The sequence below is a fragment of the Centroberyx affinis genome, unplaced genomic scaffold, assembly GCF_046629955.1.
Source record: "Centroberyx affinis isolate AG114_WGS23_722 - 3 ecotype Tasmania unplaced genomic scaffold, CSIRO-AGI_Caff_v1 ptg002023l_1, whole genome shotgun sequence".
Classification (NCBI taxonomy): Eukaryota; Metazoa; Chordata; class Actinopteri; order Beryciformes; family Berycidae; genus Centroberyx; species Centroberyx affinis.
The window spans coordinates 182378-200470 of record NW_027280362.1 but is presented as its reverse complement, the minus strand read 5'-3'; the positions used below and the strand labels follow the sequence as shown (position 1 = coordinate 200470).

The 18093-nt window shown below is 43.4% G+C and overlaps 1 protein-coding gene across 2 annotated transcripts in view; it reads left to right on the top strand.

The window, feature by feature from the left end:
• Positions 1-18093, top strand: part of ptprfa (protein tyrosine phosphatase receptor type Fa) — a 205681-nt gene that overhangs the window by 33998 nt on the left and 153590 nt on the right. For both annotated transcript variants that reach the window (XM_071531031.1, XM_071531030.1), the window contains exons 3-4: positions 8132-8277; positions 11943-12084. In XM_071531031.1, the coding sequence (XP_071387132.1) occupies positions 8132-8277; positions 11943-12084 (288 nt within the window). The remainder of the gene's footprint in view (positions 1-8131; positions 8278-11942; positions 12085-18093) is intronic.

Sequence of the window (18093 nt, the reverse complement as noted above, 5' to 3'; positions counted from 1 at the left end):
CATGCATTTAACTAGGGGGGAGCGGGGTTAGGTGATCACAGTGAGTATGCTGCAGATATGAAGGAGACTTTAGACTTACAATACTTTTAAAAAAGCACTTCAGTTCATGTCAGTTGACTCTCAGTTTATCTAAATGTTTCTTTGAAAGTGATCATCACTAGAGTGCAAATGAATTACATGCTTTTGTGTTTGTTTTGATGGTATGAACTAAAACTTTGAACTATATACACAGATTTTGAATTTTAATTCATTGAAAAATTGAAAAATCTATTCACACCTTTTTGTTCCCACCTTAACTCAGTGTACATGAGGTTTTGCTTCAATGCTAACAACATAACCGATGTCGATTTTCTTTTTGTTCAAAATGTACTTAAAATTCCAGCAGTCATAAGACTGCAGTCCTTGGATCAGTGAATCAGTTTGAAAAAAAAAAGCCCTCAAACAAATAAATTCTGTATCAACCGTCGCTTCTAGTTATACTAAAAAGTTCAACTGCTTGTATTTAGTTTATCAAAAAAAGAAGAGAAAGAAAGAAAGGCAACAACACATAAAAGTCAAAGGAGAGTCAAATATGTAGTCAGTGATGAGTAATTACTGCAATATTCATTTCCAGGTAATGTTATTGAAGGGGAGAATTGCACTGACCCAAACACAGTCCCCACTGCATTTCTGCTCATACTGCAAACCACTTTAGTGCTTTGCCTACTGCAGCCACCTCCGATCCTTCTCAACAAACACATGCAGAACAAGTCTAAAGGAATTTAAGTGGCCTTTCCATTATTAATGAGGACAAACTGGACGGACTCCAGCGCATTTATCGATTTCTTGCTCCAAATTGCCTCTTAATAGTGTTTCTGAACGCAGAAAATGGTTTCCAGGCCAGTTTTGGGTTGCAGCTCGGCCCCTCTCAGGCCTTCAGGATACCACTGAAGCTGTTTGTAAGAGTCTGTAATGGAAAGGGAGTGATGTCTCAGCGGAAATGGTGTTAGATTTGGTGCGAAGGTCTGTTCTGGTAGCCAGTAGCTGCCTGCTGGACAGGCTGCGTCGGAGCAAATGGCTCCAGATGGGACGGGAGATTCCCAGCTGGCCTCCCGCTCATAGCTGCCCCTTCAATAGAGAAGCCTTACTTTCACTTTGTTCTTTGTTCTCTCTTTTATCCCTTCTTTCTCCCTCTTTCTTCACTTTTCTTTCTGTCTTTCTTCGTTTCTCTGCTTTCTCTGCTTTTCCAGCCAACTCTCAAGCAAATTTTTAGCCAACCTTTGGAATGTTGCTAAAACAAAAAATGCAAATTAGGTGCATTTCCATCAGCAGGGGTTGAAGTGAATAAATCAACAAAAACAAATAAAAAACATCCGCCACAAAAATGGAACGAGTCTTTCAAAAGTTGCATAGTGCTGAACAGTGTTGGGCAAGCTGTTTTTATTTACTGTCAGCTAATGTTGGTCATATTTCCATTTGAATATGAGAAAAAAATAAAGAAATGACTGTGGTAATATTTTTATGTACCGGCGAATGGTCATACAACCACGATGGAGACTTGCCGACAAATGCATTTCCAACGCTATTTATCGCATAATGTCTTCTGAAGAAAATGCTTGTCTGCTTGTCTTAGGAATTTTGCCATTTCCATACAGCTTTTCTAATTGGATACGTCCTAATTCGCATGAGAATACATGGATGGAAACCCAGCTTGTGTCTCCTCTGGGTTGCTGTTTTTCTCTGCCGCTCCCCTGACTAAACAAGGTTCTCCTCCCCTCTTTGGCTCCAGCCATGCATGTCCTCTGTGAGTTTGGCTTTACACAAAGATCAGCCTCTAAATGAGCAGGGAGGAGTGCATGACATTCACCACAAGCTAAGCCTATCACAGTTATACAGTGTGTGTAGCTGTTAAGGGTGTATGCATGGCTGTGCTTGTTTATTTTGTAAATTTATTCCTGTGTGTGTGTCAGTCAAAACTCAATCTCCCCCACATCCAGATTATAGCAAGTAAAGATAAACTGGCTGTTCAGGCATTAAGAGTTACAGCATGTAATTCTCAGCAGACACCTCAGATTAGATTAAAAAACAAAGTCTCCAATCACAAGGACTTCCATCTGCAATGGTCCAGCATTAAAGGAATACAGAGAGTTGACTTAGCTGTTAAGTGATGAGAACATAGACACCAAAATCATCCATGACTCCCCGGTATGCTCCAGTGCTCAATGCTAACAGCATAGGCTACATTATGTTGAGTGATAGTAGGCTTCATGCTAACACCTTAGCATACACTATGTTGTGATAGTAGGCTCCATGTTAACACTTTAGCACTATGTTGAGTGGTGTAGCTACATCAGCTACTTAAGGGATTATTTACAGCAAACTGGTCATCATATCAAAGTGAGTGAGGTGGCTTGCTATATGACTGGCTTGCTGTACATTATCCTACTATGCTCCTTATTAAGTCTGATATCATTTTTACTATAAGCTATAGTAATTTACAAGCTTCCACCAGAAAAATTAGTCCAGCAGGACTGTCTGCAGTAACCAAGGAATAGCATCTTTTTGGCACAAGGTGATGCTATTTAATTTGAATACAAATCAACAAAACTGATATGATTAGATGTGAAACAGCGGTCTGTTATGTGAATCAGCAGTGTGTTATTCAGAAATAGCACATCAATTCTGATTGGCCTTCAATGGCCAATCAGAATTGAGTACTCTACAAAGCTAGGAATAAATAGTTAATGAGTTCATATATTTTGGGTCAGTACTCTCATTTTGGATAGTGTCAGTGGCTTATTATCGCTCAGCATGGTGTATGTTATCATCACTTCCCTAATGGGACAGTCTTCCAAAAACTCTAGCTGTTCTTCTGATGGAAATTATGCTGACAGTGGTCATGGAGGAGTTGATTCACTTTCACATCCAACCCACTGAGTGATGAGTGTTTGCATGTATGCATGCTGGTGTGTGTGTGTGTGTGTGTGTGTGTGTGTGTGTAAGTATGAATAGTTAGGTGAGGACAGCATGTAATATGAAACCCCATTATGAATACAGACCAGCGCTGGGAGACACTCAGCTGAGCTTCATTATAGGCGATGTCCTCACATGCGTCTGCAGAGAAAACTAAATCAAATATTTCCTCGGCTCATTTGTTTTTACAGCCAGTCGGCCTGAAAAAGGCACCTGATCTCAGAGACTAATAACAGCTCTGCTAGATAGAGATCATGACCAACTCCAGTCTGCCAGTAAACTACAGAACAGAACAGGTTGAGACTGCCGCCTGTTAAGTATTTTTTTCCACAAAGCATGTTCTGCCTGAGTCCTCAGTTTAATTTGATACATTTTTCCACTTGATTAACATTCACTCAACTGGGCTAAAGTCAGGGTTAACACTCTTTAGGACAGGTTAGTGGGAACACAAGTCTGCCCAGTGCTGAGAGGCCAGTTAGTCAAGGGATAAAGGAAAAATCCACCTAAGGATACTCTTAACACTGTTAGATATCATCAATCTGCGATGTCCAGTGCATTCCAGGAGTTATCTTGTGATGAAGCACTGTAATTTACTTTTTGGTGTTTTTGGTGTCCTTCGTTTCCCAGAATGCCTTTTCACAGAATGCCCCAGAGAAGGGGCGTGAACTTGTTGCTTCCAATCAAAGGTGGGCACATAAACACAGCTAGCTAGCCAACTGGTTTGTGAACATCTCAGTGTGTCTGTGATCACGGCCGCGCCCCCTAAATCAAAACACATCATATGTCTCTAGGCTCTAGAAAGAAGCCCTCTCTCTTTGATTTTGAGGGACTGGCACCAAAACGTTACATTTACCGTTGACCAGTTTTAGATAGCAGAAAAACTTTCAAACCTCTCTTGTAGCTGCACTGGAAATATCTTGTCATGACGTCACGTTGTCTACATTTGGCCAGTTATCCACAGGAATAAGAAAAATTCATCATCGAACAACAAAATGGGCCTAGGGCAGGGAAGGGAAAACTGCCAATAGCTGTTTTAACAGTGCTAAAGCTTTCCATGGTAGACTTTTCCTTTAAAACGGTTCTAAAATGCAGGCAGCCCACAGCTAAGTGCAGTATGGAAGGGGCTTTAGTGTGCAGTCTGTGAGGTTCAAGGGTCAATAGTTGTGTATCTTCTGGAATAAGCCCTCAGCAGTCAGTCAAGCAGACAGCATGTGCCGATCCATTAGTTGTGTGTGTGACTGGTAATGTGTCAGAGATCTCCCTAATCTTTCTACCATCCAGATAATCTCTGCACCTCCCCATCTGTGTCACTACAAGTTGGATGGAGGGGCTTTGGCGGTCACACTGTATTTGGTCTTTATTTGTAGTACTATGTAGCTGTTAATGGAGCAAGAATGATGAGTGGGTTAAGAGTCAATGGGACTGACCCCGTTTTTGGTATCAGAAATAGATCTTTTTGCAGCAAACCGTCTACCACATTTGGAAGAGATAACCGAAACTTTCAAAATGCAACTTTTCTGCATGGGAATCTCACGAGATATATCGATCGACCTTTTGATCTTTTTGTGAGAAGAACCGCAAGGTCCTCCACTGTCCCCGAATGTCTAAACATCTAAAAATACTCAAGGTGAGCGGATAAAAAAAAAAATACTCAGACAATAAAGTATTTATTCCTATGGAGACCTTTCCTTGGAAGCAAGTCTAGTGGAAACGAACACATTGCGTACAGAAGCGTTATGATGCATTAATGATTCTCCACATGGGCTACATTTCCTCCCTTGAAAAGTTCTTTTTGTTCTTTTTTCCTCTTATTTTCTTCTTATCTCCAAGTGCCTGTCCTTGACGGATATATATACGAGAGGTCAAACAGACATATTTCTGCCATCGCCCAAAAAAAAAAAAAAAAAAAAAAAAAAAAAACAGTCCGCAACCGCAGGGTCACATATGAATGTAACTGAGAGAGAATTCACAGCTGTCAGTGAAGTGAGGCGAGGGCACGGTGTGTTTTACATTTAGAGTGTCAAACCCTGGGGTCAGCCAACAGCAGCCACGGGAAATAAATAGCTAAATAATGGTATGAACTTCTTCCCTCCTCTCCCTCCGTGGAACCTCAGATGAAAACCTCCATGGCAGCTTGACTTCCCACACTAGGTTATCCTTCCATAGCGTTGCAAAGGCCAATATGTTCCTTGCTGTACGCTGACCATCCTCTGGACCCTACAGCAGCCCGCTCTAAAAAAAACCTGCATGACTGGATTTCCATGTAAATGTGCCCAGGGAGCAGCCCTTGGCTCGGAGAACACAAATGGGTTTTTGAATCACATTGAACTTTATAAAGCGCACTTATCAGCTGCCAAAAGTTACTGTGAAAATGTCTCGCCCTCCCTGTATAATGCGCTTCACGGGTCCTGGGTGGGAAAATATGATTTAACCCCTGACTCGAACCTCTCCTCTTCCTATCTAGCCATTTTGAAGATGTTGTTGTGACAGCTACACACACACGCTCACACACACATAATCAAGAGGTGGGCAGCTAGAGAATAGCAGTCTTACAGTACAGTCCTGGGAGAGTTAAGCTTGGGCGATATCCAAAAATCACAATACTGTCTTTTCACTGTTATATTCATGAAATATGGGATATTCGATAATACTGAATATTGGCCCAAGCCTAGCGAGAGTAAAGTTCCTGCTTGTTGGCTGTCAGCCTTGGCTCATGCAGGAAGAGCAGTGCAGTCACCCTCTAGTGAAGGCATCATGTTTACTGGTTTACATACTCTGCTAAGCATGGCTCCATAAAGTTCATTCATAGGAGGGTTGAATCAAGAAAGACAACAGATGTCTCATTTAGATTCATGTGAAACAGGGAGGATTGCTGCAGTGCTACTGAGTCAGACTAAGGGAAAGGCAGAGGATGTGATTCTTTCACATTATTCATAGACTAAATGAAATTCTAACGTCACACAGAAGAGCCTATTAGAGGCCCTGTCTACGAGTGTTGTTTAGGATGATGATCATAGGACACTTAAAGCCTGGTTCATGCTTCATGCGACGGACTGCGCCATGTCGATCACTGCCTGAAATTTGAATTTCGAAATTTGAATTTTTCTAAAGTGCTGTTTTCAGATGTGCGGCCGATCAGCATGAATGCTACGGTACGCCGATGACACATCTTCATTCATATGGAGGAAGCATGAAGTTATAAGAGAAATAAGTTATGAGCTTTCAGTAGATGCTTCTGCAGTGCAAAGCTATTGTTAATGTCATATCTACATTCCCTCTGTCATGGTGTGTTGGTGTATGTCAAGTCATGTGAGGAACGATGGTTTTGTATGGACACATCTTTGTTTGACTGGCTGTGGAAATGGATTTCCTCCTTGAGGACAAATAAAGCTCTGATCTAGTCTCGCAGCCCGCTGGGCTGATTAGTGTACGCATGCCTTTGCTAACCCGACAGGCATGTGTGTGTATGTTTGTTAATTGGCTGTGTCAAATGTATCGGTTTATTGGTGTGTGTGGGTGGCCTGCCACAAAATACATATTGTATGGAGAAGAGCCACGAACCACAAACCACACAAGGAGAAAGAGGCAGGCAGGCAGCAGCCTGCTCCTAGAAGCCTGCTCTTAAAGTTCTGCTGTCACCTAAGCTTCTCTTCAAAGTTACAGCAGTGAAACAAGCTCTTATTTTAGCAGAAATGCTGACGGAGGGCAATATGAGGGCAGCAGCGAAGCAGGGGGGAACTGCTGGATGACTATAGCTTGATGCCTTCAAGCGCCAACACTTCAGGTCTCATCCACCCGTCGCGGCCTGCCTCTGCACAAACACTCCCCAATTACCGACACGCTGACCCTCCTCTGGAGAAGCCGCTTGTACCGCCAAGGCCAAACGTCTGCATTATGTTTCTGTTGCTAGGAACAGAGGTGGCGTGTCTGAAGGCGGAGCGCGGCGTTTTTATATGTTTTTGTTCGCCCAGGGGTGCTCTGACATGCAGAATATTTAATTACACGTCTAACCACTTCACATTTGTAGCTGTCTCTCTGAAGGATGGCATGGCTTTGTGTGGGTTGCTATGGAGCGATAACAGGACCGGCGTGTCCTCCCAGACGATCGCAGCAAGTGTAACAGACTTGACAAGCTTATTCCACAATACTTGAAGTCAAATGTTCTCATTGCGCTGGCAGATCATTTTGCTGTTTCAAGAAATTAAATGTGACACCATGATTATTTCTTAATGGAAGTCATATTATTCGAATTTCCCGAAATGAATATAGTAACACAATTTGACTTAAAAGATCTTGAAATAAGTTTTATAAGTCTGAATGCAAGATGAAGTCACCTGCAAAACAGATTGCAAGGGCGAGGGCAATTTGTTCATTTTTACACCTCAGTGTAAAGATGTTGTGGAGCAAACAAGCCCTGGGAAAGAGCGCTGCACAGCCAAACAGCCCCTTCTTCACCGTGTTGCTGTATAAGACTAATCCACCAAGGTTGGCACCCCTGCACCCTAAAGCCCCTTTATAATTGAGGCGTTCTCTGATCTGAGCTGAGACTGTAGGATGGAAAACCCTCTGCCTTGCTGCCTGACTTGCTGGCGACGATGCAGCAGTGACAGCAGCTTTTCTGAATGGACAAACTCTTTGGGCAAAGTCTTTACATTTTAGTATAATTTACATATGCCGAGGCTTTATTTTTTGACCAGCACTATGATGCTGCACTAGCGATATGCTTTCCACTCATTGCAGACCATGGCTTTCAGAGTCTCTTCACAGCGTAAACCTTTAGTGAATCTGGGCCTCAGGGTCGGATTCACAATATATGACTATTCATGCATAGAAAGGAGAATATACAAGATTTATATCTGCCCGTTTCGAGCTGTCAGCGTTATCACTATTAATATGACTGACAGGTGCTGTTTAGAGGCAGAGGAAGGACGGCGCTCAGCTATTTTCACTGGCAGTGCTTCTGACTAGGTGTGGCTATAGGCATGAGACACGTTTTGAAAGAGCATATTGTTATTGCAAGACTTACAGCAGATGTAGAGATGTAACATCCCTGTAACCCGCCCGGAGCCGTTTCTCTTGTCACCGCTCTTCATCTGATACCGGCTATCCTCTCTTTCCCCTCTCCCCTCTCCTCCTTCCTTTGTCCTCCTTTCTCTCCTTCCGCCTCTCTCTCCCCCAGGCATGCCCGGCTTCGTCAAGTCCCCCGACGACCAGACGGGGATTTCAGGGGGAGTGGCGTCGTTCGTATGCCAGGCGGTGGGCGAGCCCAAGCCGCGCATCACCTGGATGAAGAAGGGGAAGAAAGTCAGCTCTCAGCGCTTCGAGGTACGGCTGACACGCCCCAGCGGAGACCCGGCCTCAAATCCCCCTTCCCTGATGCGTTACGGTCTCCAGCACCTTCACACACACACCTCACACTTTCACAGCTTATTAGAATACTGTGTGTGTGTGTGTGTGTTTCTCTGCAGTGGCGGTGAGGCTGATCTGTGGGCTGCTAATTACCGCCGTGTGCAAAAACGTAACGAGTGCCACTTTCTCCAGGTTTATTAACACCACTTATGCAAATCAAGTCAGTCGCTATTTTCCAATTAGAATACCTGTAGCTGAGAAAACACCAGGAGATGAAGGGCTGACACAAGTACAGTGGGGACAGCATCACTCCTCTTGGTCTGAGGTTGCAGTTCATTTTTTTTATTACTGGCAATCTAGAATTTCTCTTAATCCCACCCTCTGACACTTGAAAGAGCAATTTCTCAAATGGGACACCCTCTCTCTTATTTGACATTAAATACCATATGCGTGTGTGTTTGTTTAGTAAATCGATGGGAATGACCATTTAAATAATCTCATCCTCCATTCTCTACGAACCAGTAATCCCTTAAAATAACCTCACATTCACCCCTTAATTCATGCAAAATCCCCTTAAAATGAGTTAAGGGAGTTATCAATGGAGGAGAAGCCATCAAAACCACCTTAAACACCCCTTAACGTTTGACTCCTTACTTTCTAATTTAATGTCAAATTCAGGGAGACTTTTGGGAACTTTCCATTAATGATCCTTAATTACTAGTGTCCCCACGAATCAACCCATGAATAAATCCCTTAAAAAGCCATACTAACCTTACTTTTTTAAAGCTGTTTAATGGATAATTAATGTTTATGTAATGAGAAATTAAGGACATTTCAGGGAAAAAATTAAGGGGTTTGAAACAAAAACGCTCGTGCGCGTGGGTTTGTAGATCAGCACCAGAACTTTTTCCCCATGCAGCTGCACTAACGCCACCACAGCCACTCGGTAAATACCCCGCGAGCCGTCCTGCATGACTCCGGAGCAGCGGGAAGGCTCATTAGCTGCCAGCCGGCCCAAACGACTTCAAGTGAAGCGGCTCGACATGAGTCCCGCGTAGACGGAGACTCTCGGCTCACGTCGTTGTGAGTAATAGGCATTATCTTCCACCTGTCTGCTCGGCGTTACTCAAACTGATGGCTACCCTGTGTGTGGGGTGGGGATACCTCCTACCAAGGCAGGAAGAAAGTCCAGCTCTCCGCCTTCACTTGAATTAGGCTGTTATTCAGCTGAATTAAGATTTATAAAGTCGAGTCCAGCTTTTGAAGAAGTATAATGGAAAGAGAATCATGAATCAAGTGTGGTTTCACTGGCTCTATATATTACTTTATAACGTGAAGGTTTCATATCTGGAGAGTATGACTTTTTTCTATCTAGAGGTAACGTAATATTATGAAAGTAAGTTTTAGCAACTTGTTCGCACACTTTTTATGCAACTTGCAAACAGACCGTTTCTCTGACATCTTGGACATCTCGGTCTCAGAAACTTTTGGATGCTGACTCAAACTTTTTCCTGCCTATCTAAAAAAAAATGTAAAGATATGTTTTTCTCCAGGTAGACCACCTTCATTATTTTCTCTCCAGCACTGCAAACAATTTAGGGGATTACATCTGTGCATAGTATGCAATGCTCCTTAAGTGCATTGATTAGTCAAAATCCTCATGTTGAAGGATGTAGTACAGAGTTCCTGCAGATAGATCTCAGAAACCCCTGAATCTTCTCACGATATTTTCCGCCGTATCGAGTATCGGCGAACACCGATAATATTGTATATCGCAATATTTTTGGCGGGACAGCAACAACTAAGGTGGTCTTCACTGCAGCTCTGATATATATGCAGACTTGCCATTATGTGTGCACAAGTTGAAAGTCTGTTACCGTGAAATACATTTTTTTTTTCCTTACAATGGCTGTTTAATTGGCTCATGTCATTGTGAGTAATAGGAATTGTCTTCCACCTGTCTGCTCGGCGTTACTCAAACTGATGGCTACCCTGTGTGTGGGGTGGGAACGCCTCCCACCAAGGCAGGAGGAAAGTCCAGCTCTCCGCCTCCTTCATTAGAACAAGAATGCGCTTCCTGCCAGCCGGCTGTTTGGGTCACACACGCTGCAGCAGGGGCGGAAGTGCAGCGCCCGATGCCCTGACCTCTGAGTCTTTACCCCCCCTCCCACCCCGAGATTCCTAAAGCCCCTCACATACCTGTGACTCGCTCAAGCTCATCACTGTATACATCCTCTTTTAGCCGCTCTACCGGTCAGGACTGCACTCGAGACGGTCGAAATCGTCTCGACGGACTTGCGCAGAGTCTTGCGAGAACCCACTCCTCGTACTTTCACCATTCCTCGAAATATAAAGTGGCGTTCATCTAAAGCCGGTATTAGTCCTCGTGCTGAGTGATCAAACCGGGAGTTTTCTGCCAGCTGAGTGTCTGCTCTGCCCTTGCACTCGTGTCAGAAAGAAGTGTTTATGACTGCACTGATCAAAGAGACTCCAGAGTTTCAATACCCAAGCTACGCTATTATCGAGTAAATTGGACCCCATATCTTTATTTCTTTTTTTACAAACTGTCTAGTAACTGGTATGGCTTGAATGGAAGTATTTGTGGTTATACTTTCTTGTATTACCAGGTATCATAAACACATAAGTGCATTCTAATCACAATTGGGACATGATTCATAATTTAATAGAAACATTGCACAAAAACTCTTGGGTTTGAATCCTTTCTGGGGCAAATGGGTTTGATGTAGTGTCTCAATACACATTTATACCATATTTATAATGCAGTGTAATACATGCCAGATGTGATTACAGTGTAAGATTAGTGCATATACACTGATAATATGCTTATAATGTGTTATGATGCCTCACAGTGCATTTCATGTGTTATAGCTGCAGCTTTAAAGTGGTATTCCACGAGTTCCTCATTTTGATCATCATTGCTGTTTCTGCACAGATCACTTGTCAATCAAACAGTGTGGGTGGAGCTTGGATTTTCTCTTGATGCAGTTTGAGTTTCTGTAGGTGGCGCTCTTTTCTTTGTCTGTTCATCCCTGCTCATGCTAACTACCAAGTTCCTCTTCTTCTGTTTATTCCAAACAAACTGGAAACATAAAACGCATCGCTTCCTTCTTCCCAGAGTTGAGCCAAAATTTGAATCCCCTTAACAAAATTATTGCAGGGAAATTAATAAATGACAAGAAGGCTGCAGAGCCTGACTCCTTCCTTGTAGAATCAATGGACACTTTGTTTCAATACCCAAGCATACTCACTCCAGTCATGCATACTGCCTCGCTTAAAATGCGCTTGAGAGAGTTGGGTGGAAAACATGAGGTTAGGGAAGCAGAGAAACAAAGAAAGACAGAAAGAAAAGAGTGAGGCAAGTGAAACGGCGATAAAGAGAAAGAGAGCATGGAGAAAAGAGAGAACAAGCAAAAGCAAAAGGAAAGTAAAGCTGCCATATTGTCCTACGTCTACGCGGTTTCGCTCACTCACAAGCGCACTTATGATCCACTAGCTATAAAGCTCGCACACTTGGATCGGTAAGTGACAGAGAACAGCAAAACTGGCATTTATTTATATGAAAATGTCACTTATTATTAGCGTTCGTTGAAATGCTTTGTCTCTGCTGTCCGCCTCGCTAGGTGATCGAGTTTGACGACGGCTCGGGCTCGGTGCTGCGCATCCAGCCGCTGAGGACCCACCGCGACGAAGCCATCTACGAGTGCACAGCCACCAACAGCGTGGGGGAGATCAACACCAGCGCCAAGCTCACTGTTCTGGAGGGTAAGACCCCGACCGCCTGTCTGGCCTCCTCGCCGCCTCGCTCCGGTTCCTTTCCCTCTTTCAGACGTGCAGCGTTCCTCCCTGGTTTTTTTGTCCTTCTTTTCCTCAGTTCTTTGACTCTCTGACAGCAGAGGGGGTTTCTCGGCGTGATCCGGATCAGGCTTGCCGGTTTCAAGCGATCCTGTGTAGCCCTGGTGTTGTGTTGGACCTCGTGTCTAGGAGGTTTGGTGTAAGCGGGCAAAAACAACAAATCATTTTCTGAAATCATAACCACATGGCGGTTTGATTTCAGAAAACATAAGCATTGTAGTTAAGAATGGAGTCTGTAAGAAGAATTGAGTCACGGTACTTAAACACTATATAGTTTAAGAAGTATTGCTTTAGAAGATAGTTTACTAGAGTTTTTCCTTTTTTGTTGTTTTTCACCATACTTTCTATCACAACATTGCATAACATTCACACTCAAGAACATAAATCCAATATAAATCCTTTGAAAATTTTCACACAAATTAAATTTGCCTCATATTTTACCAGAAAACCATGCGACAGCAGACTCATGATATTCATATGATCTGTTTCTATGACTGTGTTGCTTTGCATCTGTTCCCACAATTGCACAATTTAAAGATGTATGCAAAAGAATAACACATGCCCATAATTTAATAGAATGGAGACACGTGTGTGCTTGTGTGTACTCAGACATAATTAGCTGAATGTACTTGATTGCATTGATTTATGTACTTGAGTTAAGCTGTTATTTAATTTAGCTGAGTTTGGGTATGGGTTATCAGCACAGATCTCTTAACACCACATTTGCATATTATGAAGGTATGTTTTGGCAACTTGTACAACTTAACATGCTTTTTGTGCAACTTGCGTGCAATTTTGTGGTTGGCCATGAATTAGGCAACACTTGTGCCTCAGACCTGCTCAGATCACGTCTTAGCGCAGGCGCTGGCATTCTGTATGAGGACCTTCCCTTTCGGGAAATCCCAACAGCCATCTGAAGGCATCAGGACAGGTATATGCATTCCATCTGTAGCCTCTAATTTGAGGTATGTGGTTTGCATTTTCTGAGAAATTACACAATCGATTAAATCTCCAGCACCAGGCTCTTGCAAAAGAGCTACATGAACTTCTGTGTTTTTGTACATACCGAACTGGCTGGCTATAAATCAGTATTCCACAGTGTGTGCAGAAAGAGGCGAGATAAAGACAGTGATTGGAATGAGCGTTTACATGACTAAATTTTATCCATCGACCGGATTGTGAAAGGGTTATACCAGCCCTCTCAAACGGAATGAAATTACATTCGGATCGACCAGTTTATTCTGATTGAGGCGTTTATATGAGGCATTTTTATTCTGATTGGGCTGCTATTCTGATTAAAAGGCTCCATGTAAACGCAGCTAGTGACATCCTGGGGTTCCACTGGATGCAGCAGATCACATAGCTCTTCGGGACATTGTAAAGTTCTCTCTCCGCTCCAGCTCACTGAACTGGAGGACCACAGTTTTCCACCATTCCCCAAAAAAATTCCCAAATGGGTTTTCCAAATGTAGCGCCTGAAGCATTGAATTTTGTAATTGCAAATAGAGAAAGGCCTGTGGCTGTGACGAACACCATGATGTGGTACGGCAGAATCATGGTTGCAATTGTTTTGGTTAAATTTGATAGTGGCGGGACAGGAAACACGTTTTCTTCTTTTAGAAGAAAACTAAATAAGTACTTCAGTCATGTAAAGGGGTTTATTATGGGGAGTTGTAAATGGCTTAAAAATACTATTGCCTTACTCACAGTAACGGAGCATTGTGTTCAGACAGATCAGTATCAGCTGATTCTCATAATCGCCCATCACATTCAAACAAGTCAATGAGCCCCAGCCTCCCCCTGTTCCGGTTTCTTATTAATCATACTTGTGATGACATCTCTTGCCTTGTGCATTATGCATATTCCATATCTCAGTGATACGTGTCTGCTGGGTTCTGTTCTGTATTCTGTTCTGAGTTCTCGCATGCTGCTTGGATTCATTTGGGGAGCATCCTCAAGAGCAGAATACAACTGTATAAAATAGGGCAATAAGTTATTTCTTGTTACCATAGGTTTCTTTGCCTCAGTTTTCATTTTTCACTGCAGTATCCTTTAATCATTTCAGTTGAAACAATGTTACCTGGGCTTATAGTGGCACCAAAGTCGGGATTTTGCTATCATGACAACAGTATACCAGACAAGATGGAGCTAGATATCTCTGACTGATTGTGTTTATTGAGCGTGAATGCGTTGAAATGGATTTTGGCTGTGAACCTCCTTGTAGGTGTCTCCTGAAAACCGCGGTGTTCCTGCCAACGGGAAGATGGAGCCCAAACACAATTATTTAATCGACATTGTAATTGATAGACAAACAATCTCACACGAAAAAGGATTGTGTTTTTCTGGCAGCCTTCCTTCCAAATCACCCAGGAACCCATTATATTTATTGTGAGATCTAGATATTGTCTGCAGTAAACACAGCCTCGGGCGCCGAAGCACCAAACAGCCATGCCTTTGTCTCTCTAAAACCACTCAGGGTCTTGTTAAAGGAGAGTGACGGGCTGATAATTGCTGTTAAGAGACTAATATTTGATGAACAGCGCTCAGACGAGAAACGGGATTAGTTGCGCTCTGATGCAGATGTGTACGTATTCGGGTTGGACCAATAAGGTTTTTTTGGAAGGCCGATAATGATATTTTGGGATGCAGCTGCTGATAGGCAATATTTTTTTGACCATTTTCCTGCCAAGAAATGACAAAAAAATAATGCAAATAATCAGTGTTTCCCCCAGAATTGTTTATTCTTGTCAGGGTGGAAAAGCCTCGGAAACAGCATTTGGACCATGGGACACTAAAAGTCTCCACTGAAACCCAGACTAATGAAATTCTGCAGCAAGTAGCAGCTCGTTAAGGCAGGCTGAAGCAGATTTCATTGAAGATTTTGCAGATTGTTGAGAGTAACAAAGGGAGGAACCAACGTCATATCGGACGTCATATCGGTAGACGACATTTACTGGCCAATACCCAGTTTTTAATAAAGGCCAATATCAGCCCTAATGTAGATAGACTCCTGAGTCAGAGATGAGATGAGAAAAAGCTTCAGGTTAGACCGCTATATCAGTCTAGTGATATATGGCGCTGATATTGGCTTTTTATTAAAATTCGGATATCGGCCCGTCAGTGTCATCCACCTCTGATATGATGGAAATTCTTCCTTGACCGCAGCGACATAAAAACTTTCATTTTATTTGCACATTTTATTGATTCATCTGATTGTATGATTATGTTTCCCTAGCTTAGAATAGGTGTGGTGAGTCACCCTGCCATAAAGAGCTGCTCGCCCTAAAACAGTTTGATTAGTCTGGGTTTGAGTGGAGAGTTTTAGTGTCACATGTTGGTCTAAATGCTGTTTCAGAGGCTTTGACAAGAATAAAATTCTGGGGGAAACATGTAATGCTTGTCAAAGTTGAAGATATCGATCGGCAGCTTCAATACAAAAATACTTGTATTAGTATTGGTCTTCAAAAACCTGTATTAACCCTAAAACAGATGTACTAGTTACATGAATGTTCATGTCAAAGTGTTTCACTCCAAAAAAACTGTAAATCCATCTCAATCTTTCAGAAGTACAAATGGTTCTATCTGCAAAATTGTTAGTATATTGTAGAGTCCTGGTTCATTCTCACCATATTCTGTAATGAGTTCTGCTTTCATGCCACTCACCATTTGTGTCACATTCTATTTTCAAAAGGTGGGTTAGTCATTTTTGTGTGGGGTGTGTGTGTGTGTGTGTGTGTGTGTGTTCTTGTACTTTAAAATTTTAGACCTCCAAAGTGAGGACATTTTGGCCAGTCCTCAAGAGGTTAGTTTAGGATTAGGATTTGGGTTTAGGGTTAAAATTAGGATTAGGTTAAAGTAAGGATAAGGGTTAAGGTAAGGGTTATGGGTTTGGGAATGAATATCGTCAATGGAAGGCCCTCATAAGGATAGAAGTACAAGGATGTGTGTGTGTGTGTGTGTGTGTGTGTGTGTGTGTGTATGCATGCATACCGCAGACAAGCTGAGAGAGTCTTACAGAGAGAGCGCGCGCGCGCGAGAGAGAGAGACATAAAGAGCACAGGATAGAAATACAAAACAGCGAAAAAGCAATAACAGAGAGTGGGCAGAAAGAGAGCGAGATGAGAGCGCGGAAGAGGATGACGACGAGGAAGAGCAGACAGCAGGACTCCGGGTAATGAGAGTGAAGCATTAGTCATGAAGTGAACAGACAGAGAGAGCTTAAGGGGATGAGGAAGGGAGATAGCGAAGACAGCGGGACGTCGAAGCCCGGGCACAATGCAGGAGATGAGAGGCACTTCTCCTGCGTGGGCGTGTGGGCGCTCCATCCTCAGGAAACATCATATACTTTTCTCTTTTGCTTGATTGTGACACTCGAGTGCGCGAGTGTACATCGCTCGGAAACGCCCGTCCGCGCTCTCGTTATGGCCCCCGAAGTGGTACTGCCGGTCGCACCGATAGGCACTGAATCAACATCAGTGCCTTTCGAAAGCATCCCCGTCTTTCTCCGCCTTACTCTGTGTCAGCGATAGCCGATTTGCATGCGGCGATTTGAATTTGTCTTCCGTCGCCGCCTTGCCTAAGGGCACTTCAGCAGGGAAAGTGGGCGCCGTCGATGTGACACCAGGCACCCTTCAGTACGGTTAGCCACTCCACCCCTTGGCCAACTGCTCACCCGGTACACTGTATTCCCGCGATATTTGATTTCCGTCCTACTCGGGGTGGGAAACCCCATGTGGAGGAGCGTGAAGCAAATGCAAACCAGGCGGCCAGAACCACAGGTGAATTCTGACAGTGGGTGCCTCCTCCTGCTTCGCCATCATCTTAATGTTCGTTTCTCAAAATGTTGTGTAAATATCTTCTGAAAGCACCGATAGTCATCCCCAAAATATTGTCATATTATCGATATCGAGGTATTGGGTCAGAAATGTTGTGATATTTGATTTTGTCAATATCGCCCAGCCCTATGGAAATTTTTCTGTCCCAACGATCTGTTGAATTTGCCTCTGTTTACATCTGCTGCACTGTCCTCCAGGTAGGGGTTAGCATGTAAATCGAATGTAGCCACTAAGAGAATGGACTAATCAAAGGCAGGTTAGCCGAAGTGCCTAGAAGTGTTGAGACTTACCATCTGCAGCCAAAATAGACCAACATTTGGCTGGTAGCCTCACCTTGATAGCCACAACCAGCTCCCCACTGGCCACGCCCATACGCCACGCCCACTGTCAGGTAAACAGGGATTAAGGCGGGAACACAACGACTGGTCATGTATATGCTGATTTCTTGGTTTTTCTATGTGAAAATAAACTTGGATATTGCAGCTTTAACTTAAAGCTTTGATTATGAGAAAGGTCTCATGTCTGGCCCACATGTCAACAATTTACCCCCATTCCCACATCCTCCCATACACACACACACACACACACACACACACACACCCTGTGCCAGCTCTCTGACTCAGGACAGATTTACTGTTTACGGCACGGAGGAGAAATGACACAGGCCTCTGACAGTCTAGATAGGGCTCCTGCTGATGCTTCCTGTGATAGTAGTCATGCTTGATGCTGTTTTTGGACAATACGCCCCATCCTGCCAAGTGGATTCGGTCCAGCTTCAGACGAACCTTTGCCAACGGCTGCCTCACCTTGGCAGCAGCAGCGGCAGAGCAAAGAGACTGCTTCCTACTCATAAAAAGGAAAAAAGAAAAGCGATTTAATGGAGACCATCTTGCTGGAACATAAAACTGTGTGCACTTTGTTCACCTAATAGCACGACCCACATCCTTTATTCCATTGCGTTCGCTTTTTGATTACTGACCTCTGTCCAGGATTGTCCCCCAAAAGACCTATCACTGTATCTATCCTAGTGTACCTGTTGTGCGTTTTATGGCTTTGACTGGGTCTTGGTCAATGCTTTACAGTG